This window comes from Dermatophagoides farinae, chromosome 6 (genome assembly GCF_024713945.1).
Source record: "Dermatophagoides farinae isolate YC_2012a chromosome 6, ASM2471394v1, whole genome shotgun sequence".
NCBI classification, from domain to species: domain Eukaryota; kingdom Metazoa; phylum Arthropoda; class Arachnida; order Sarcoptiformes; family Pyroglyphidae; genus Dermatophagoides; species Dermatophagoides farinae.
Window position 1 is genome coordinate 4882190 of NC_134682.1, and position 23812 is coordinate 4906001.

At 29.4% G+C, this 23812-nt stretch overlaps 7 protein-coding genes across 10 annotated transcripts; 1 reads left to right on the plus strand and 6 right to left on the minus strand.

The window, feature by feature from the left end:
- Positions 1-4: 4 nt before the first annotated feature.
- Positions 5-2779, minus strand: LOC124494361 (uncharacterized). The gene is made up of 4 exons (XM_047057538.2): positions 2468-2779; positions 2220-2411; positions 675-2158; positions 5-600 (listed from the first exon to the last, which is right to left on the minus strand). Exons 1-3 carry the CDS (start codon positions 2741-2743, stop codon positions 1376-1378), a joined length of 1251 nt encoding a protein of 416 aa, XP_046913494.2. The 5' UTR covers positions 2744-2779; the 3' UTR covers positions 5-600; positions 675-1375.
- Positions 2780-3055: 276 nt separating this feature from the next.
- LOC124493786 (uncharacterized) lies at positions 3056-4636 on the minus strand. 2 transcript variants are annotated; one of them, XM_047056889.2, is made up of 4 exons: positions 4500-4636; positions 4183-4404; positions 3920-4111; positions 3056-3863 (listed from the first exon to the last, which is right to left on the minus strand). In XM_047056889.2, the coding sequence occupies exons 1-4, from the start codon at positions 4503-4505 to the stop codon at positions 3105-3107; spliced, it is 1179 nt and encodes a 392-aa protein (XP_046912845.2). In that variant the 5' UTR covers positions 4506-4636; the 3' UTR covers positions 3056-3104. The 2 variants fall into 2 exon arrangements, with proteins under 2 accessions (XP_046912845.2, XP_075588294.1); XM_075732179.1 differs by lacking the exon at positions 4500-4636 and having other exon boundaries at positions 4183-4497.
- Positions 4637-4733: 97 nt separating this feature from the next.
- On the minus strand, positions 4734-6404 carry LOC124494358 (cathepsin O). Its single transcript, XM_047057531.2, has 4 exons — positions 6327-6404; positions 5775-6264; positions 5525-5716; positions 4734-5466 (listed from the first exon to the last, which is right to left on the minus strand). Exons 2-4 carry the CDS (start codon positions 6084-6086, stop codon positions 4735-4737), a joined length of 1236 nt encoding a protein of 411 aa, XP_046913487.2. The 5' UTR covers positions 6087-6264; positions 6327-6404; the 3' UTR covers position 4734.
- Positions 6405-6746: 342 nt separating this feature from the next.
- Positions 6747-8411, minus strand: LOC124494356 (procathepsin L). Its single transcript, XM_047057529.2, has 4 exons — positions 8001-8411; positions 7720-7905; positions 7247-7657; positions 6747-7176 (listed from the first exon to the last, which is right to left on the minus strand). The coding sequence occupies exons 1-4, from the start codon at positions 8283-8285 to the stop codon at positions 6790-6792; spliced, it is 1269 nt and encodes a 422-aa protein (XP_046913485.1). The 5' UTR covers positions 8286-8411; the 3' UTR covers positions 6747-6789.
- LOC124494360 (uncharacterized) lies at positions 8402-9159 on the minus strand. 3 transcript variants are annotated; one of them, XM_047057537.2, is made up of 3 exons: positions 9141-9159; positions 8988-9050; positions 8402-8923 (listed from the first exon to the last, which is right to left on the minus strand). In XM_047057537.2, exons 2-3 carry the CDS (start codon positions 9016-9018, stop codon positions 8415-8417), a joined length of 540 nt encoding a protein of 179 aa, XP_046913493.1. In that variant the 5' UTR covers positions 9019-9050; positions 9141-9159; the 3' UTR covers positions 8402-8414. The 3 variants fall into 3 exon arrangements, with proteins under 3 accessions (XP_046913493.1, XP_046913491.1, XP_046913490.1); XM_047057535.2 differs by having other exon boundaries at positions 9127-9155; XM_047057534.2 differs by lacking the exon at positions 9141-9159 and having other exon boundaries at positions 8988-9102.
- A 992-nt stretch (positions 9160-10151) lies between these two features.
- On the plus strand, positions 10152-11219 carry LOC124493374 (DNA damage-regulated autophagy modulator protein 1). Its single transcript, XM_047056447.2, has 3 exons — positions 10152-10411; positions 10477-10598; positions 10656-11219. Exons 1-3 carry the CDS (start codon positions 10227-10229, stop codon positions 11201-11203), a joined length of 855 nt encoding a protein of 284 aa, XP_046912403.2. The 5' UTR covers positions 10152-10226; the 3' UTR covers positions 11204-11219.
- A 1901-nt stretch (positions 11220-13120) lies between these two features.
- Positions 13121-14503, minus strand: LOC142597588 (uncharacterized). Its single transcript, XM_075731833.1, has one exon. The coding sequence runs from the start codon at positions 14501-14503 to the stop codon at positions 13121-13123; it is 1383 nt and encodes a 460-aa protein (XP_075587948.1).
- Between the last annotated feature and the right edge of the window lie 9309 nt (positions 14504-23812).

Genomic DNA, 23812 nt, shown 5'->3' on the forward strand with positions numbered 1-23812 from the left:
GATGTTTTTGTCAAATGAATTTTATTTTATTTTTCTGGATTTAATGTCAAACGTCGAAATAAAAAAAAAATTAAAAGGAATTTTTCATCTCACAAATCAATGTCAAAATGATTCAAGTGCAGAATTACTGTGTGTGGAATTTCAATAACAGATTCTCTTGTCAATGTCAAGATTATTATCATTTTTTTTCATTATTATAAAATTTGATTGATCAACTGTTGTTGTTGTTGTTGTTTTATAATCGAATTTGAAAATTTTCCAATTTTTGTATCTCAATCTCTAATGTTTGTTTTGCAATTCCCAATTGATTGGCCAATTTTTGCAACTGTCTTCTTGTGTTTTCATATTGCTGATGTTGTGGATCATCGGGAATCGTTATTTCCGACAATTTTCTATCCAAATTTTTTAATACATTCAGTATTTTTAGCAAACCACCATTTAGATATTCACGATTCTGTGATTTTAAACGTTCATTTTCAATCTGGGCCTCTTCTATTAATCCTTCAGTTATTTCTTGTAATTTTTCTTGCCATTCTTCCAGGTTCTGATGTCCATGTGTTTGTTGTTGATACGTTGTACATTGAACAATGTTTACGATAACTGTAAACGAAAAAAAAAACAGAATAAAATCAAAATTTAAATTAGAGAATTTTATGGTCAATAATTCAATTTACCAAAAATGGCCAATAAAATGGATAGAATTTTTTGCATTTTCAGTAAAAAAAAAACGATTGGATTTGGAACGCACACAACACGATTGATGAAGAGATAAATCGGATACAATGTTTTGCACTATTTATATCACGTTTTTTTCGGTTGTTTTTTATGATTTTAGTGTTTCTGTCAAAATATTAAAATTATGGTAATCACATAATGGAACACATTGAAAGTGATTGTCAAATTTTTTTTCGATAAAAAAAATTAATTTATTTGTATCGAAAAATTTTTTGAGTTTGAGAAACACTTTTATTTGCAATTTTTAATCAGTCATAAATATACCCATTAAAATGTTGACCATAAAAAAATACAAATTCAATCGATATTGATAAATAAAAATGATCTTTTGATTTAAATCAATCAATTGAAATCGATTTGATTGATCGATAACAATCGAAAGATTTTTTTTTTAAGTAGCAGATTAATATTATTGTTGTCGTTGACATTGCCTTGGTGATTGCACTTGATTTCAATTCAATACAATTCAATTAAACTTTACCCGTTTATTGTTATTGTTGTGGTTTTAGTTTTAATGATAATTTTTTTCTTGAAATAAAAAAAAATAAATTGGGTTCATTCGTAGTTGATGTGGTGATTACGTTAATTTAGAATTTTCAAATTCAATTTGTTGATCAGCCATACAAAGAGAAAAATATTATTATCGAATGAATGGTATGCCTGCATAATATTGAATGTTACATTTATTCTGGCCACGTGGTAGATAAAGAAATCCGTTGATTCCGAAAAATCGACCCCAGCTATTCTTGATGATCCAATATCTTTGGGTCCAACCAACCATTACTACTGCATGATTTATAGTTTGTCCACAATAGCCATGAAATGGTCCTTTTAAATGACGCATTGATTCTTCTGCAGCCATGAAAACCGATATTGGTCCATATTTTAATATTAATCGTTGCATTGATTCTTCTGTATTTTGATAATTTTGATACCAATTTTGTACAGATACCAGCGATTGTGAATATCGATAACATTGACCTGTTTGTCGTGCTAGATATGGCCGTTCTTGTTCTGTTGTTATTCCATTTTGTAACATAACATTCCATGATTGTTCAGGGAATGATCCACGTTGGCAAACGCCGTATTGTAAACAATCAAGAACTGATTGTTCACTTAAATCAATCGATTGTGGTGATATCATTCGTTGTCGACCATGATGGATAAGATATGCACTTTCAATTGTTGCAACTGCACTGAATACTGCACAACTACCACATTTATGTTGATGACGTATCGGCGTTACAGCGTTATGGTCAGCCCAATTATATTCCATCGGTATTTGTAGATTTGGTTTTTGTGAATCGGAAATAAATTTTTCTTTCAATTCTGATGATGATGATGAATTTAAATTTAGACGCATTGCTTTCATCATTGAATCATATAATTGATTATCCAAAAGTGATTGGAATTCTTCTGCAGACTTGAAATATTTCAATTAACCAATGGTAAAACAATTCGTTTTAAAAAGAAAATTCACTTACCAGATGTGAAATTGATGTTATACCTAGACGGAAACGTTTTTCTTTTGGACTTTCCAAGCATTCTAGAATCTCTTTGGCTAATTGCAATATATTTGCCGCCAGAATTTCGAATCGTTTCTGCATTATTTGTTCTGTTTTCTGATTTCCATCTGATAATTCCATTGATAATAGCTGTATTTGATCAGGTGTATTCTATTTATTTTTTAAAAAATGAGAATCAGAATCGATTAAAGCAAATTGAAACTTACAAAATATTCTTCGATAATCGTATCCAAATCCATGTGAGTTATATTTAAATGTAGTTCACCAAATGAACTATCATAACAATCATTCAGATCATCTGGATCAACAGCAGTCAATTGTTTGATATCATCTCGGAACCCATTATCGGATAATTGATTGAAATCCATATTTGCAATAACAGATCGTAGTGTGGAATGATAATTTTCATCATTAAGCTGTGTTCGCACTGGATAGATTGTGATAACGATACAAAAATAGAAAAAAAGCAATGATAAAGACATCGTGATAATAATGATGTTTCAAGTATTTGAATGAATAAAAAGATCTTTTAACTTTCAACAATTTATTCGATTGAAAATTTAATATTTCAAAGTATCATTTCATTAATTTCATGGATCAATTGAATAATTGAAATATTAATTATATCGATAGATCAATTTAGCAATCAACCAAACATTAATTGAAAATGCCATCTCTCAGATGAACTTTGTCCGTTAATTTGTTGTTGTTTTAATAATGATGATTTTTCCTCACAATAAAAGAAATTTTGGTTCATTCTTAGTGTTGATGTTTAGTCGCATCAATTTGTTATTTTTTTTTTCACTAATTTTATTTAATTTAATCAGCCAACAAAAATCATCATTATCGAATGAATGGTACACCTGCATAAGCTTCAATATTACATTTATTCTGGCCACGTGGTAGATGAAGAAATCCATTTACCCCCCATTTTTCTCCCCAGCTATTCTTAATAATCCAATATTTTTGAGTCCAACCAACAATTACTATTGCATGATTTGGAACTTGTCCACAATAATCAAGAAATGGTCCTTTCAAATGACGCATTGATTCAGGCGCATCTATTATCGCTGATATTGGTCCATATTGTAATAATAATTGTTGAATGTATTCTTCTGAATCAGGTGAACATTGAAACCAACTTCGTATAGATACTGGTGACTCAGGATTGCGATTACATTGACCAGTTTGTTGTGCCAGATATGGTCGCTCTTTTTCAGTTGCTATTCCGTTTTGTTTGATAACTTTCCATGATTGGTCAATTGCTGATCCAGTGTGGCAAATACCATCTGGTAAACAATCAAGAACTGATTGTTCACTTAAATCAATCGATTGTGGTGATAATTTTTGTCGCCCGTAATGGATAAGATATGCACTTTCAACTGTTGCAACTGCAGAGAATACTGCACAACTTCCGCATTTATGTTGATGACGTATAGGCGTTACAGCGTTATGTTCAGCCCAATTATAATCCATTGGTATTTGTAGATTTGGATGCGTATGCATTTTCAATTTTAATGATGAATTCTGATTTTGACGTAATGCTTTCATCATTGAATCATATAATTGATTATCCAAAAGTGATTGGAATTCTTCTGCAGACTAGAAATATTTCAATTAACCAATGGTTTAAGTCACCAAAAAGAAAATTCACTTACCAGATGTGAAATCGATGTTATGCCTAGACGAGAGCGTTTTTCTTTTGGACTTTCCAAACATTTCAGAATCTCTTTAGCTAACTGCAATATATTTTTAGCCAGAATTTCGAATCGTTTCTGCAATAATTGGTGTATTTTCTGATTATCATTCAATAATTCCATTGATAATAGCTGCATTTGCTCCGGTGTATTCTATTTATTTTTTTGAAAAATATCATATATCACTACATGCTTTTAATTAATGGAAAATTGGTAAAACTTACAAAATATCCTTCGATAATCCTAATCAAATCCATATTAGTTATATTTAAATGTCGTTCTCCAAATGAACTATCATAACAATCATTCAGATCATCTGGATCAACAGCATTCAATTGTTTGATATCATCTCGGAACCCATTATCGGATAATTGATTGAAATCCATATTTTCAATAGCAGATCGTAGTGTGGAATGATAATTTTCATTATTAAGTTGTGTTCGCACCTGATAGATTGTGATGACAAGACAAGAATAGAAAAGGAGCAATGATGATCGGCATAAAGACATCCTAATGGTGATGATGATCCGATAATACATACTTTCATTCGAAGAATCACAAGTTCAATGAATGGAAAAATGTTTTAATTTTCAAAACGTTTTTTTCGTTTTTCATCATTTCATCAGCGTTATGGATCAATGGAATAATTGATCAACCATTGAATAATTTGAAAATGTCATCACTCACAGATAATGTTTCAATTCAGCGAAATGTCACTGATTGGCATACCAAATCGATTTCAGTTTGAAAGACCGATTTTGGCCAGCGTGTTTTGATCATCGAATGAATGGCACACCAGCATAATATTGAATGTTACATTTATTCTGGCCACGGGGCAGATAAAGAAACCCATTCAGTCCCCAGTTTTTTCCCCAGCTATTCTTGATAATCCAATATTTTTGGATCCAACCAACAATCACTACTGCGTGAGTTATTTTTTGTCCACAATAACCATGAAATGGTCCTTTCAAATGATGTAATTTACGTGCATCAATTAAAGCCGATATTGGTCCATATTGTAATATTAACCGTTGCATGTATTTTTCTGTATTTTGATAATTTTGAATCCATTTTTTCATATATATCAATGATTGTGGATTTCGATTACAATGACCAGTTTGTCTGGCTTGATATGGTCGCTCTCTTTCCGTTGATATTCCTTTTCGTTTGATAATATTCCATGACTCATCAACGTATGATCCATCTTTGCAAACACCATTTTGTAAACAGTCTAGAACTGATTGTTCACTTAGATCAATCGATTGTGGTGATATCATTCGTTTACGACCATAATGGATAAGGTAAGCACTTTCAACTGTTGCAACTGCACTAAATACTGCACAACTACCACATCGAAATTGATTACGTATAGGTGTTACAGCGTTATGGTCAGTCCAGCTATATTTCATCGTTATTTGTAGATTCGGACCCGATATTATTTCCGATGAGGAATTCTGCATGGAATCATATAATTGATCACCCAAAAGCGATTGGAATTCTTCCTCAGACTAATTTAAATTGGTTTTATAAAAAATTAATCCAATATATTCAATATGGAATACTTACCAGATGTGAAATTGATGTTATACCTAATCGGGAACGTTTTTCTTTTGGACTTTCCAAACATTTCAAAACCACTTTAGTCAATTGCAATATATTTGTAGCCAGAATTTCCACTCGTTGCTCTAATAATTGATCTGTATGCTGATTTCCATCTGATAATTCCATTGATAATAGCTGTATTTGTTCTGGTGTATTCTATTTATTTTTTGAAACATGAGAATCACTTGATTGATTATAACTTGGTAGAACTTACAAAATATTCTTCGATAATCGTATTCAAATCCATATGAATTATATTTTGATTTCGTTCACTAAATGAACTATCATAACAATCATTCAGATCATCTGGATCAACAGTAGCCAATTGTTTGATATCATTTCGAAATTCATCATAGGATAATTGATTGAAATTTAATTTCTTAATAACCGATCGTAATGCTAAAAGATAATTTTTATCATCAAGTTGTGTTCGTACTTGATGGATTGCAATATCGAAACAAAAATATAAAAAGAACAATGATGATCGGCATAAAGACATTGTGATGGTGACTGATGTTTCAATCATATGAATGAATAAAAAAAAATCTTTCAATTTTCAACAATTTATTCAATTGGACGTTTAATATTTCAAAGCATCATCTCATTAATTTCATGGATCAATTGAATAATTGATCAATCATTTACTGATTGAAAATGTCATCACTTCAGGTTTCAATTCATTGATTCAGAAATTCATCAACAGTCTGTAGAAAAAAAAACCAAATGAATAAATCAAACAAATCAGAAATCACCATATGATCAATACCAAATGTGATAATGGCTTGATGCTCAAACGTATACGTTGATTTTTAGGTTTTTTCAAACATTTTCAATTGCATCTCATCATCAATTAATTTAAATAAATAAATTTTCGACGAAAATGTGTGTCTGTTTTTTGGTATTCTTGTCTTGCCTCTAAAACCAGGCATCAAATATAATGACAATGTTTCCGACATCTAGTGGTTGAAAAATAAATTAATAAGAAATTTTCATTTTTGCCATAAACAAAACAATGAAATGAAAAACAAAAAAAAAATTGATCTGATTTCAGATTTCTGATTTGGATCAATGAAAAACAAATTAAACTCTGAAATTTTCAATTTTTTTTTGTTTTTAAAAAATAAAATGAAAAGGTTAATTTATTTGATAAATATCAAATACCCGCCATTCACAAAACATTAGCATATTTTCTTCTTGTTTCGTTTCATTTCAATGAATTTCAGTATCATCTAATTTCTTCGTCTTGGTGGTGGTTTTCTTTTAACAAATGGAATAACCATATATAGTTCAATGTTACATGCATTCATATATCTAGGCAAATAAAGATAACCATTCAATCCCCATCCGGTTCCCCAACTATTTTTGATAATGAAATGGTCATTAGTCCATCCGGTTATCAGTATGGCATGATTATATGTTTTATCACCACAACGCCAATTATTTGGACCACGATTATATTGAAATAATTCATCGCCAGCATCAATCACTGCCATTATTGGTCCATAATCATAAACGGCAGACATGATTGTTGCTTCCATATTGCCAGTACGTGCACAAATGTGTGCTAATGTTACATTATGTTCACTGAATGCATGATAAACACAACTTGGTAGTTTCTGGATATATATTTCAATAAAGTGATTATCGATCTCGTTTGTATTTTGAATAGAAATAAAATTCACTTACCCTTCCATAATATGGTGACGATGATTCATCAATCAGACCAACACGCGATAATTGTTTCCAAACTGTTTTTACTTGACTTCCTCTTTCACATACATCCTCTTCTATACAATCTATAATGGCTTGTTCACTAAAATCAACATCTTTTGCAGCCACTTGTCCTTCACTTAGCAAAAGATATTGAGATTCGATTGAAGCCATCAGTGCAAATATTGTACAACTATTACAATATCCTTGATCTTTGACCGAGGTGACCATTCCTTTTGCTGCCCAATCGAATGAGATGGGCAAATTAGGGTTGAAAATGTCACCACAATTACTTTGAGGTAATGTCAGTATATCTTTAGGCGGTTGTGGTTCGCTAATATGTTTCAAAATATCTGGATTTAACCGTTCTAGATATTCTTCTCTGCTCTATGGTTTATAAAGAATTTGGCTTGTGAATTAAGTCAATAACCAATAATAATTGTACATACCAAATGTGTCAATGTCGTAATGCCAACACGTGAACGTTTTTCTGGTTGTTCCAACTTTAGACACTCATTAATTATTGACATTAATTGATTCAAATTTGTTAATGTAATATCAATACGTTCTTCTGTTTGTTGCATCGTGGCCATTAATCCAGATTTTTGAATCATGGGACGAACTTCTGACGAAGTCTTTGTTGTTCATTTTTTCCATCGAAAGTTGATGATAATAGTTTAGAGAAAACAAAATTGATAAAAAAAAGATTGAATTCAATGGTAAAACTTACAAAATAATTTTCGACAATTTGTCGATGCGGCATTGTATAAAGATTCATTTGTTGACCATCAAATGTATCATCATAACAATGGACAATAAATTCCGGATCGAATAACATTGATTTTAATTCATGATCAATAGTTACTGGTTCGATATAGGTACGATTTAACACTTCCAGAAACAATGGAACAAAATCTTGTTCAACATCATTTTGTTGAGCACGAATTTTTTCGATTGAAATTGTTGAAATGATGATGAAGAAAAATAATAATCCAAATTGGTGGATCGCATTCATTTTGTATGCGAAATGTGAATTTTCAACGCAAATCAATCAATTTTTGATCAATTTTCCAAAAAAAATTCAATCGTTTTTATATGCAAAAACAAAAAAAAATTTAATGTCACACCGTGTTTTTTTCATGGTTCAACCAAAATGTTTTATTTTTTCATTCAATTCAACATTTAATGCAATCACAATGTCATGATAATATAAACAATTTTTTGAAGTTGAAAGTTGATCATCATCGCAACCAAAATCGATAATTTGTTGTCGTACATTGCTTACATGTTCAAGAAATTTATTCATTTGTCTAATGAATCCATTTTTATTACCGATTGATTGTAAATGATCAATCTCATCTTTGGCTTTCTGTATGATTTGATCTATACTTTTTATCAATGATGATGTAATTTCATCGGCATAGTTTGTATCAAGATTTTTTGTGGCATGAAAATTCCAAGTGCTCGCCAATCTTGGCTGTCGATGTAGTAATGAAAACGTTAGTTTTGATAATCTTTCAGTATTATAGGAATATCCATCGATTTTCGGTACAAGTTTGAATAGATTTCGAATCAATTTTTCCGTATCATAATGATAAACAAATTGTTTCCGATGCGTTTCACTTTTTATTTCGGATATTACAATGAATATTACTAAAAAAAACAACGAAAAAAAATAAATTGAAAATGTCGTGAATGAAGTTGTTCCACAACATACCAACAACCAGAAGAAAATGATAGTTTTTCATTTTTTGCCAATACTATTAAATATGCGTTTTTTCTGTAAAAAAAATTGAAATTTGTCAGAAACAAACAAAAAGAAGATTTCAAAGAACAAGAGCAATTTATTTTTATACTTTTACCCTTATACCTGTTGCATGCCACAACAAGTACACAACAACACGCCCCTACACAATCGAAACAATTATGTAGAAAAACAACAACAACAACATTAAATGATTGGCAAGATAAATGAAAATTATCACACACACACACACACACATAGGATTTCATCAATTGATGAAAAAGCGTGCCTGATTATTATCTGATTTGATAAGAGAACAGTGAACACTCGCACGCAGGTAAAACTATATCCAAAATGATGATGACAATCATTTTCAACAATAAAAAAAAAATCATAAGATTCTCCATCATCATCACCAATTGTGTCAAGTTCAAAGTCGAAAGTATTTGTTTTTTAACAAATACAAGTGTATATTTCATTTTTTGACAAGTGTGTGTGTGTGTGTATGCGGTTATCGTGCAACTTGACAACGATACACACCCATTAAACGAATCTACTATTGTCATCATCATTTTTTGCGATCCAATTGTCAATCAATCTCAATGATCGTAAATCAATTTTGTCGTTTGACAATTTTGTTTTTTCAATTTTTTTCACAGTTCATATATTTGCCGCTAGATGGCTGGTCATGTACCGTATTTAAATTTTTTGTTCAATCAACAATTAATTGATCAATATTGATTTTTTTTTATTATTACATTAGAACGTAGGCAATTCTCACCTGATTGTTATTTTGAAATTTTTTTTTATCATTATCACAACACAATCTTTATCAACAATATTCAACACGTAGTTGTTATTGTAGTGATAAATTTGTTTTTCGTAGTTTTTTTACCTCGTTTGCCATGGTCATCGAAACCGATTGATTGAAAATGCAATCCATTAGTTCATTCATCATCATAAATAAAAACAAGCAGACATGATTTAGTGGAAACGAATGATAATAAGATGTTGTTTTTGCAAGTTTATTCATATTTAAATTTAAAAAAAGGAAAGGCAAAAAAAAGAAGAAATATTCTGTTTTTATTATTTATGTGTGTAAAAAGAAAGGAAAACGTTTGTCGATAAAAACAACGATGAAAATTTTTTTTTCAAGAATCTAAAATCAGTAATTCATTTGTCGATTCAATCTAAACAACAACAACCACCACAATGCTTGCAACAAATATCATTGATGTGGATTTGGAAAAGAATCCAACATCATCTTCGATAAAGAGCAACAACAACATGACCATCGACAACAAAAATCCATTGGAATATTTTAGAAAATATTTCCAATACATTTGGATCTTTGTATTTACATTGCCATTATTATTGTCTATATTTTTCCTATTATGGTAAATGATCATCAATGAATTTTCCATTGATCAAAAATAATAATTTTCAAACTGTTAATTTTTAGTTATTACATAACCGTCAAAAATGGTTTTGTATATCCATTATTTCCATATATAAGTGATACTGGTGGCCATCCACCGGTTGCCTGTTATTTTTCAATGATGATCGATATTATTGCATTGCTTGGTAAGTTGATCGGTGATTAATTGGATTCAATTCTGATTTTTGTACACGATTTCACAGTATTTATAGCTGGATTATTTCGTTATAAACAAATTGAATATTATCTTAGCAGAGAAAAAACAGCAACAATAAATGCAGAACGACAATGGTTGATTAATTTAAATTATTATTCATTAATTGCTACGTGGATTTCACCAATCGGTTTGATTATGATTGGAAATTTTCGTGAAACCGAAAATATTCATCCACATATGGCTGGTTTTCTTGTATTCTGGTTGCCAATAACTTATTATATGTTTGCAGCGATAAAACTTATTGATCATATTGATTGTGAAAGTAGTGCCATCACTATTCGTTTACAATCATGGTTATCATTGATTTCTATATCAATATTCATAATTTCAATGCCAATTTCTGGCTATCAACGTGGTAATATAATGGCAAATTTAAATAATGAAATTCGTCAACATTGGTCACCGGATGATGATGGTTATGAATGGCATATATTCGGTGCCATTTGTGAATGGATTGGCATTATTACATCATTATCATTTATTAGTTCAATAGGTTTACGTATGCGTCGATTTGAATATTGGCAACAGATTTGAATTTCTATAATTTCAATTTTTTTTTTTTTTTTTTTTTTTTTGACTACAATTTAGATTCAAAACAACTTGTATCGTTTGATGTGTCATTCATAATAATAATTATCATTTTTTTCCCTCAAAATAATGATAATGATGATGGTGATTATGGTGATACAAGGCCCCACACACATGCAAAATTAAAAAAAAAACACATTTGGAACATTTATGAATATGCCAAACACACACACACACAAAAAAAACATTTGTGCGAGAAGCAAAAAAACATTATGTAATAATAACCAAAAAAAAAACAACAACAATTGATAATGATACTTGACAATGACGATGAAAACAGAAAACAAAACAGCAAACAAAAACAAAAAAAAAACATGATGATCATTTATATTACACATGTGTCATTTGTAAATGTTTTTTTTTTTGTTTTTGTTGTTGTTGTTGTACGCGTATGTGTGTGGCTATTATTATTACAATTACAATTTATATATATTATTATTATTGTTGTAATATTTCATATATATATACTTGTATTACCACTGTTTTTTTTGTTTGTTGTTGTTCAAATTGAAAATGTACAAATTTTGTTTTTGTTCATTATATCACACACACATGTACACACATATAAAACATCGGTAAATGACAACCGATAAAAAAAATTTGTGTACAAAACGTTGGTGGCTATAATAATATTGAAATAGAAACACAAATTATGCATATATTCGTTTTTCTTTGGTTTTTTTTCAAAAAAAAAAAAAAAAAAAAAAGAGAAACACAAATGAATATTTGTAATAATAATGTTACTCATCATCATTATCAGAAAAGAAAATTATTGTCATTTATTTATGTATTGTTTACTGATGGACAACGCCCGTTTGAATGAAGAAAAAAAAATTCATATTTGTCTGTATGTATTATAATCGTGGTGGCCATTATTTATTTATTTTTTTTTTTCATTATTTTCATGATGATGATGATCATTGTCATTGTCATTAGAGAGAGAGAGAGAGAGAGAGAGAGAGTGTGTGATCAATGGAGAATGGAAAACAAGAAAAATGTTTACATGTGTACGATGTTTGTTTTTGTTTCATTTCATTTCATTTTTTTTCTCTCAATATTTTCCTTATAGTTGACAGAATTTATGAATGTATTTTTTTTTTATTACAATGTATGTATATTGCGCGTGATCAGATAATAATAATTAGTTATATCAGTTTGTTTGTTCGAATGTATATTTTTTTTTTTTTTGGTTTACGATTTGTTTGAGTTTACGAATTTTGAATCTCTCTCATGATCATTATTCTTTATTTATTTTCATTGTTTTTGTTTTTGTTTTTTTTGTTCCGTTGAACAAACATTGGCAAAACAAATTGAAAATCATTTTTCATTCAAATTATATTGAATAGAACAAATTTTTACGTTTCATTGTTGGAAATGAGAAGAAATGATTTCATCAGAAAAATGAAATAATAAAAATGATTGTCAATCATTAATCATCACTTTAGAAATTTTCAGAATCAACTATTACTCTACTGACTGTGTGTTTTCAGATACACCAATTTTTTTTAATAATAATGATTGCCAGTAGCAGATGTTGAAAATTTGAAATTGATATAGTTTCCATTATTTTGGTTTTTGTTACACGTTGCACATTACAACCTGTTGCTACCATGTACCATTGTTTTTTGGATAGCAAAAAGAACCATATTCAATTGGCCAGGATCATCATCATGAAATTTGTGGATGATTCCTAGATGTTGATAATGGTGACACATGATAATTCATTCTCAAACACACAGGGACATACACACACACAAGAAGATAACAGTTGTTTTTTTGTGTATTAAAAACATGATGATACTGATGAACACTACTCGTTAGAAAAAAAGTGAGAAAAAATTAAGTCTCTCTGTGTGACATGTGTTATACCAATGGATTTGAACAAATCGTGGACATTCCATCATCATCATCATCATCATAAATAATCATTGTGTTATCAAAAAAACGCAACTTCACAATATTTTTCGAAGAAGAAACATCAATTCTAATCAATCGTAATTCAATAAGGTTCAGATATTCTGTGCTCCAATCACCAATAAGAATCGGATCTTCTTTGTGATAAATCGTGATACCATCATTGTTTGTCACACTTCTAACATTCTCCCGTCTACAAATTTTACCAATCGCAATAAGATTGAATGGTTGATCAGCTACGTAATATACATCTCTTATTACCATTGGAACCCAAATTTTTCCATTAAACAATTGACATTTCATATCACCTTGTTCAGGACCATTGACCACACCACTCATCGTTATAATTTGATGACTTGTTTTACGAATATTAGACAACAACGATCTATTGTTCACGATATGATTGGACGCACCACAATCAGCTAAAAATTTCACCGAAGACACAGAGACCAAAGACAACGAAGATGACACATTCGAAGATAACTGATTCATATGACGATCAATATCAGAAATCCTAACAACAGCACCCAAACTTGCAATTCTATTCTCATTACTCGGTTTGGCTTCGTTATTTTGATTACCACTTTCTGAATCATTCTTTTTCTTTCGGCAAAATTTTTCAATATGACCTTTAACACCACAATAATTACAATTACCATCAAATTTCTTCTTGTTCAACAATGTAGAAGAATTATTCGATTTAATTGTTGCGGCCAATGACGTATTTTGGGCAGAAAATTTCAAAATTTTCTCTCTCTCGAATCTCAATAATTCGGATTCAAACTGTTTATCACTCATATAATCAGTTTCAGATCTTCCGCCATTATAGATGTCAACCATTTTGCACATCTCATCATATTCAGCGGGTAAAATAGCTCGAACTTTTGAATTCATAAAATAACTTGGCAGCTTAATATTTTTATCAGCAAAAGCTGCAAATAATTGCCGTAACTTAGCAAATAAACCTTGAATCGAGCCTTCAAACTTGATTGTATCAAAATCACGTAATAATTCCCAAGCAGACTTAGCACCTGGACCACGATATTTTCTGTCCAATTCACTAATCATTTCCTTTGGATTATTACATTCCATAATACTTTCTAAATCTTCATTAGAAATCGACAATCGTATGATATTTTTAACCTTTGCGATACGACCTTTCTCTTCTTTTGTTATAGCTGCATCACCATCATTACGTATGTACTTGAAATCTTTAACAAAATCATCGAGGTCTAGCGCTTCCAGAGCATCCAATAGAGTAACATACCATTGTCTATACGTTACTTCGCCCAGTTTAAGGGTCTTAACAACATTAAATTCTTTATTGGACATTGTCGTAAAAAAAAATATCGATACGGTAAAAAGATGATGATAACACAAGAGTAAAAAAATAACAAGAATGACTAAGCACAAAGAAAAAAAAAACGAAACGTTAATTCGTAAGCAATACTAGGCCCATAACCTATTAGACATTTAGTCAGACTTGAAACAAAATAATTTTTAATAATTATAACATAGCTAACAAGCTTTCAATATATATATATTCAATAATTCAATTACAAACATAACTGAATGATTGTTGTTAAAATAACAACCTCAACAGTTTACGTATGCGTCGATTTGAATATTGGCAACAGATTTGAATTTCTATAATTTCAATTTTTTTTTTTTTGACTACAATTTAGATTCAAAACAACTTGTATCGTTTGATGTGTCATTCATAATAATAATTATCATTTTTTTTCCCTCAAAATAATGATAATGATGATGGTGATTATGGTGATACAAGGCCCCACACACATGCAAAATTAAAAAAAAAACACATTTGGAACATTTATGAATATGCCAAACACACACACACACAAAAAAACATTTGTGCGAGAAGCAAAAAAACATTATGTAATAATAACCAAAAAAAAAACAACAACAATTGATAATGATACTTGACAATGACGATGAAAACAGAAAACAAAACAGCAAACAAAAACAAAAAAAAAACATGATGATCATTTATATTACACATGTGTCATTTGTAAATGTTTTTTTTTGTTTTTGTTGTTGTTGTTGTTGTACGCGTATGTGTGTGGCTATTATTATTACAATTACAATTTATATATATATATTATTATTATTGTTGTAATATTTCATATATATATACTTGTATTACCACTGTTTTTTTTGTTTGTTGTTGTTCAAATTGAAAATGTACAAATTTTGTTTTTGTTCATTATATCACACACACATGTACACACATATAAAACATCGGTAAATGACAACCGATAAAAAAAATTTGTGTACAAAACGTTGGTGGCTATAATAATATTGAAATAGAAACACAAATTATGCATATATTCGTTTTTCTTTGGTTTTTTTTCAAAAAAAAAAAAAAAAAAAGAGAAACAAATGAATATTTGTAATAATAATGTTACTCATCATCATTATCAGAAAAGAAAATTATTGTCATTTATTTATGTATTGTTTACTGATGGACAACGCCCGTTTGAATGAAGAAAAAAAAAATTCATATTTGTCTGTATGTATTATAATCGTGGTGGCCATTATTTATTTATTTTTTTTTTCATTATTTTCATGATGATGATGATCATTGTCATTGTCATTAGAGAGAGAGAGAGAGAGAGAGTGTGTGATCAATGGAGAATGGAAAACAAGAAAAATGTTTACATGTGTACGATGTTTGTTTTTGTTTCATTTCATTTCATTTTTTTTCTCTCAATATTTTCCTTATAGTTGACAGAATTTATGAATGTATTTTTTTTTATTACAATGTATCTATATTGCGCGTGATCAGATAATAATAATTAGTTATATCAGTTTGTTTGTTCGAATGTATATTTTTTTTTTTTTTTGGTTTACGATTTGTTTAAGTTTACGAATTTTGAATCTCTCTCATGATCATTATTCTTTATTTATTTTCATTGTTTTTGTTTTTGTTTTTTTTTTGTTCCGTTGAACAAACATTGGCAAAACAAATTGAAAATCATTTTTCATTCAAATTATATTGAATAGAACAAATTTTTACGTTTCATTGTTGGAAATGAGAAGAAATGATTTCATCAGAAAAATGAAATAATAAAAATGATTGTCAATCATTAATCATCACTTTAGAAATTTTCAGAATCAACTATTACTCTACTGTCTGTGTGTTTTCAGATACACCAATTTTTTTTTAATAATAATGATTGCCAGTAGCAGATGTTGAAAATTTGAAATTGATATAGTTTCCATTATTTTGGTTTTTGTTACACATTGCACATTACAACCTGTTGCTACCATGTACCATTGTTTTTTGGATAGCAAAAAGAAAAATATTCAATTTTATAACATCATCATCATGAAATTTGTGGATGATTCCTAGATGATGATAATGGTGACAAATAATAATTCATTCTCAAACACACAGACACATACACACACACAACAAGACATTAGTTGTTTTTTGTGTATTAAAAACATGATGATAATGATGAACAATAATCGTTAGAAAAAAAGTGAGAAAAAATTAAGATTCTCTCTCTGTGTGTGTGTGTGTTATAAAAATGAATTTTAAAAAATCGTGGATATTCCATCATCATCATCATCATCATAAATAATCATTGTGTTATCAAAAAAAAGAAAGACCCACACAGGATCTCGTATTAACAGAAATCATGATCCGTATCTGTGTGTGTTTTCAAAATCAAATCAAATCATAATAGTCACATACATGAACGAACTATGAAAATAATTTCTGGTTTAACTGAAAAATTTCAAATACAACAACAACAACAACAACAAAAAACAACAACGACAATCATCATCATTCGGTAACTTGGTTGGTTGGTCGGTCGGTCGGTCGGTCTGTCGGTTTTTTTCCTAGTTGTCAATATCGGTCCAATGATTTTTTTTCTTCTTCATTCGTTCATTTTATTTATAACCACCTTGTTGATCCATCGAAATGTCTCTTTGTTTTTTTTTTAAATTTTTCGTTGACACCATACAATATGTTGGCTGGTGGCCCCTTTTTTATTACATAGATCAAGTGCAACCAAAAAAAAAATGAATTAAATGATCCATGACTTTATATTCCGAATATAATAAGATCAGTGCTCAGTATTATCATCATCATCATAATCAATTGGTTTATCACTTGATAACACTTGTGTATGTTTGTTGAATTGAAATCTTGCCAGATCATCATAAATTGAACTTGTCATTGAATGTTACCCATGTTTCATCGATGAATTTATTTCGAAAAAAAAAATTTCAAAATGCACACCCAAACAAACACCCACCCACTCCTGGACATTAAACAAATAAACGATGATGATGATGATGATGATGATGATAATGACCGGATTTAATATTTGGATTTTGTTTTATTTTTCTGTTTGTTAATTCTAAACATGTAAATATTCATCTGTGAATGACCGAAGAATAAATTACTTTGTTTTATGTGTGTATGTGTGTGTGTGTGTGGTAAAATTTTCTAATTTGAATGGACATTGTCATTATCGTCATCATCAAATTAACATAATGTGTGGACAAAAAAAAATGTGTGGATAAAATAATGTAAAATAATTATCAGACATTATTTCACAATTGAAAATTATCTCAAATGTTGAATAAACCGGCCAACAAACAACAAGATTGCCAAAAAAAATCCATTTTGTTTCGTTTTACGTTTATGTAATTATTATTTCATTTTATTTTATTATTTTTTTTTCATTTCTTGAATATTTAAATTTCAAATTTTTAAATTCTTTTCTTTCAACTTTTTTCTCTATTTTCATGTTTTACGGCCAAATATTGGTGACATTGTTGTTGTTGTTGTTGATGATGATGATGATGACAAAAATAATCATCATCAGGATACAACAAATGGTTTTTTAGAGAGAGAGAGAGAGAGAGAGGAATATAACATTGTTGATGACAATGACAATAAATGATCAACAACAACGACAACGACTACGACAACAACCATTGATGATGATGATCATCATTATATCCATTATAATTATCATCATCATCATCATCACACACATACTTGAATACAAGTGAAAAAAAATACCTAATTCTACCTTTATGGAAATGATGATGATGATGATCATTGTGGCCATAAAAAAAATAGTTATGAACTGCAAGAAAAAAAAGCAAACGAATCGTAACGAATAATGACAACTTGATAATTGAAAAAAAAATGAAAAAATAAAAATTTCTACCTACCCATTGTATCGTCGTTGTAATTTTTTTCGGTCATCACCAAACAAACAACCGGATCAGATATAGTGTGTGTGTGTGTGTGTGTGTGACATTGCACAGTAGCAGTGTCACACATACAAATATCCGCATTTTGATGGTGTAATAATTTTTGAAATTGAGAAAGCCGGTAGGTCGGTCATTCGTTTTTTTTCACAGCTGAAAAAAAATTGATAACAATATCTATGAACGAGGCAAGAAACTACGCATACAAAAAAAACGATAATTATCAACTTAGCCATAGGAATGATTTTATTGAATTTCTCCATTTGAATTGAATTGAATTTTCGTTTCTTTTCTTCTCGATTGATTGAAATGTGAATTGTTTTCTTCTCTTTTGTTTTGGTGTATGGTGGTGGTCATGCTTTGTTGAATGATAATGTTTTTTGCTACATTTCTTTTGATGATGGTCATCTTTTCATATTTTTGCTACAACCACGAAACAAAAAAAAATGGCTACATTGGTGATGATGATGATTATAGAAATTCTGTCCATATCGTCGAAAGTTTTTTTTCAATTGTTCCAGACAACTCTTTTTTTCTTTTTATTTCTTTCTACCTGCTGAGTTTTCTTTTTTTTTTTTTTGCTACATAATTTGTAGCGAAAATATTTCAGATTGAAGAAATTCATATTCAATATTTGATGGTGGTCATTTGGAATTTTTTTTTCTCTCTCTCTCTCTTTCTCTCTTTCGTAATAATAATATTCTCATTCCCATCGACCAAATCATGGTAATCATACATCATTTACCTACAACAATGTTGTTCGATAACCATATGTGTGTGTTCAACGACATTGCCATCATCATCATCATCAAGACAATGGTGATTATTATGATTATGGCTAGCCGAAATATGCAAACAAACAAATGAAATGAACAAAAAAAAATTTAAATCAATTTTTTTTTCATTTTCATAATTGATTGTTCATGTTTTCCCAAAAAAAAAACATTTGTTTTCGTCTCATCATGAAAGAAGAAAAAAAAGGATTATGGTGAGAAAAAAATATTCCAAAAAAAAGTTGTTTCCAAAAAAGATTCCAATACTATCATTTTATTCAGTATAAAAAAAATGAAAATTTCAACCTCATTATGTAAACGCCTGATCAGCAATTATTATTAGTCCACCAATCAATCTGTCAAAATGTGTTTGCCACAACTGTCATCACCAATAATAATGATGATGATGGTGATGATGATAATTTGTATATTTGGTCACACATTTATTTGATAAATGTTTCTTCATTTTTTGCTTTGTTTGTTCCATCAATCTATAACTGCCTGTTCTGTCTATATTTTTGGCTGCTATTGTCAAAATAATTTCATCATGTGTTGCATAGTGAGAAAAAAAGAAACGTTTAGAACACAAACACACACACACACATGTCATGTCATCATGTGTGTGTGTGATTTGCATATCCAATTTTTATTTTCTGGCATCATTATTCAATCCAAAAAAAAATGATAAAATGGATCAACTGAAACAAAACGAGAAAAAAAATACATAGAGTGAGAGGGAAACCTGACAGATAAAAAACAAACCTAAATGTGTGATGTGTTTGTGATGGAAGGACTGATTGAATCCTGGTAGGGTAAAATGAATGAATGAATGAATGGATGAATGATTTGAGGGAAAATTGAAATTTCTCGTTTTTTTTTTGTATTTTGAATATATTTGAAATGAATGGAAACCCTATCAATTTTATGATGATTTTCTGATGATGAATATGATCAAATTTCATTGAATCCATAGAAAATTATCATTTTATCCATTCTAAATCCAATTTTAAACAAACAAACAAACAAAACAGCGAACAAAAAACTGGATAATTCAAAGTTTCAAATGTTTTTGTTTATGAAACCTGAGGCCATAGAATGCAGAACACCATGATTATTAAGGGGCACAGGAAACGAGAACTTTTTTTCTTTAAATGTTTTTTTTCTAATGATCACTGGGTATAATTTTCAAAATGACAATTTTTTTTTGCCATTTTCTTCGCTGAGTTGCATTATTTCCAAGCTCCAATGATAATGATGATGCCGACAATTTTCTCATGTTTTTTCTTATCACTCGTGTTCTTTTTTGTTGTTGTTGTTGTTAAGGTCAATTATCCTGGTAATTTCTTTTTTTGCTGTTTTTATTTTTTTTCACAAAAAAAAACCAGAAACCGGATCGTGTTTTCAACAATTCGGTAGTGAAAAAAAATGCATAATATGAATCCATAATGGTTTCAGACAAAAAAAAACGTACACCCGATATGAAAAGAAGAAGAGGGAAAGAGAGAGATTAATTCATAAATATTTCACCAAAGTGGGTGTGTGTGAGTGTTTTTTTTATATTTTATTTCAATTATAACGCCGTTAGTAACCAACTTTTATTTCTGTTTTGAGTCAAGTTCAAATATTTTAACCAAGATGACTGTGATATCTGTTTTTTTCAAGATTTGAATGTAAATCGATTTTTTTGCTCGTTCAATAAGAGTGAAAATGTACAACAAAAAAAATAAACAATTTGAACAAAACACTCTAAATTTATCAAAAGTTGTTGACAAGTTGTTTTTTATATTTCATATGTGTATAATAATAATTATATGATGATGATAACTAACTACATTATCATCATCATCATCATCATCAATTTACAGGTAGTAAAAATTGTTGCATTTATGGCCCACCACCATGATGCTGATCCATGATATAATAAGTATATATTCAAAAAAAAAATATGAAAAATGAATAAAAAAAACAGATCATGATGATGAATATGTGCTTATAATTATATGGACAGCAACAGTAATATTCACCAATCATGTGCAACTGGTCATCTTGATGATAATGATATTAACGCCCAGATTTTTTTTTTCGTTCTGTTCTTTGTCTATGATTTTCTCATCAACACTGAATTTTAAATCAACTCGTCGCTGTTTCCGATGTAGATTGACCGGGATAAATTGTTTTTTGTTATTGTTAAATGTTGGTGGTTGACCAGAAACTTTATAAATAAATTGTATGGATCAAAGTGATGAAAAAAAATTGATTACGATTGTTTTTAATAGAATTTTAATTTCGTTTCTTTCTCCTTTCAATCGAATCATCGATGGATCATTGTTGTTCAAAATCATTGAACCATTGAAACTGTTTGTTTTTCAGTGAGGAAAAAAAGTGTCGAAAAAAAATCCACTTGAATGGCCAAACACACACATTATCAAAGTTTTTTTTTCATAAATGGACTGATTCTCAGAAAAAAGGATTGATTCAATCTATTATGTTACAAAAACAAAAATCTGCACGTGACATGTGTATTTATTATTCCTGATGAAAATGAATTGTTCTGTCCACTTGAACCACCCACAAACGCGCACACACACACACACACACACACGTGACTTGTTTGAACTTTTTTTCTCGGTAAAACAAAGAAAATATCCGGTTCTCTCAGAGATGCACCCTTTTTAATAGTTTGAATTGGAAAAAAAACAAAACAAATACTGCAGGAATGTCAAAGGAATACATCTGCTACACACAGAGTAGATTGTATTTGCTACAATTTTTGAAAAACTTTGTTTGATCGATTAAGGTCTCATGTGGGTTAATTTTTTTTTTTGTCAATTGTAACTAGCCGCCATCGTTTGTTTATCCGGGTAATAGTCATCATTGTAATGAAATGGATAGGAATTTGATTCGAGAGGAAAAAAACATTCCATTGATGATAAACAATGAATGAGTGAATGAATGAAATTTTTTGTTGTTGTTGTAATTTGCATAAATTTTAATTAATTTTTTCCACGGCACACTCGTTATCATTATTATTCAGGAAAGAGAGAGAATGATGATTTTATTTTACTGAAACATTTAAAATTGAAAAAATAGAATCGTCCACTCGTATTTATACAATGGAAAAAAATTTTTGTTCCACATAATCTTTATTGGTCTATCGGGGACCAATTGCTACACTATTTGTAACATTTTTTTTCCACAAACATTTCCATTTTATTTTCAAGCCACAATAACAACAACACCAACAACAACAACAACAACATTGGAATAATATCTCGAAATTTGCATTCAAAAAACATTTAAAACACACACACACACAAGTATTTTATCCGAAGAAAATGATTAGCTATTAACCATCATCATCATTATTATTATTATTATTATGGCCAAATATATAAACCAATCGGGTGCAATTAAGGAATTTGTTCAATGTTACTCGCGCACACACACACATAGCGATAGAGACAGCGTTTTTCTTTGCGTTGTTCCAATGGTGAATATTCTGGTTATGTATAAAACCCATAATAATAATAATAATAATAATAAGTAATGGGCCTATTCTTAATCTTTTGCATTCATAATATAATTCTTGAACAAGAACAAGATAATAACTTCGAGGCATCTATTAAAATGAATTTATTTTTTTTTCTTATTTCATATTCCATCCATAATAAATAAAAATGGCTTAAAATAAAATCGATAATAATGGCAATTATTATCATCTGTTGGAAAACTTTGTCTGATGATGATGTTTTTCGTTTATCTTTCTTGTTTGTTTGTAAATAAATGGGCGCCATCGCACACGATATTCAATTCAATAAAATTGAATAAAATCCAATACAAAATACAATGAATGAATGAATGATCATCTAATCTTTTTTTTTCTTTCGTTGCAAAACGATAAAATGGTTCCAAACAAAAAAAAATAATCATATCTCCTGGTGGATACATTTTATTACAAATTTTTATCATCATCATCATCATTATTGTTATTATTATCATCAGGAGACACACATGGCGGCATCGTTCGAGAAAATTTTTTCAGTTATCTGAATTTTTTACATTGAAATTTCCAGAAAAAATTTAAAATTTTTCCATAATTAGAAACATTAATTTTTTTAAATAGAAAAAAATGTTTATGGTTTTTTTTTCAAAAAACAAAAAAGAATTTCACATGACCTCACGTGACCTAACCTTTCGACCTGAAATGAGATTGAATGATAAATTATTATTGTGTTTATCACTTGTAACCTTTTTCTTCCCAATTGCTAATAACCGAATTTGATTTTTTTTGTCCTTTACGTCATTGTTTTCACATTATATTTTGAGTAGATCTATGGTGTCTGTATATGATAGATTTGATTAGATCACGCTCGTGATTATTTTACTACGATTTTCAAAACAAAAAAAAAAACAGAATGAAACGTTGTTGTTGTCATTGTCAGTGTTATTGTGGATGATGATGATGATGATACTCGAGAGCTGTCATCGACAAATCACACACACAAACACACACATCAACCAGAAAAGAAACCAAAGGAACAATTAGCGTGAATTTTTTCTCGAATTCAAAAAGAAACAAAATGTCATTATAATACAAACAACAAGA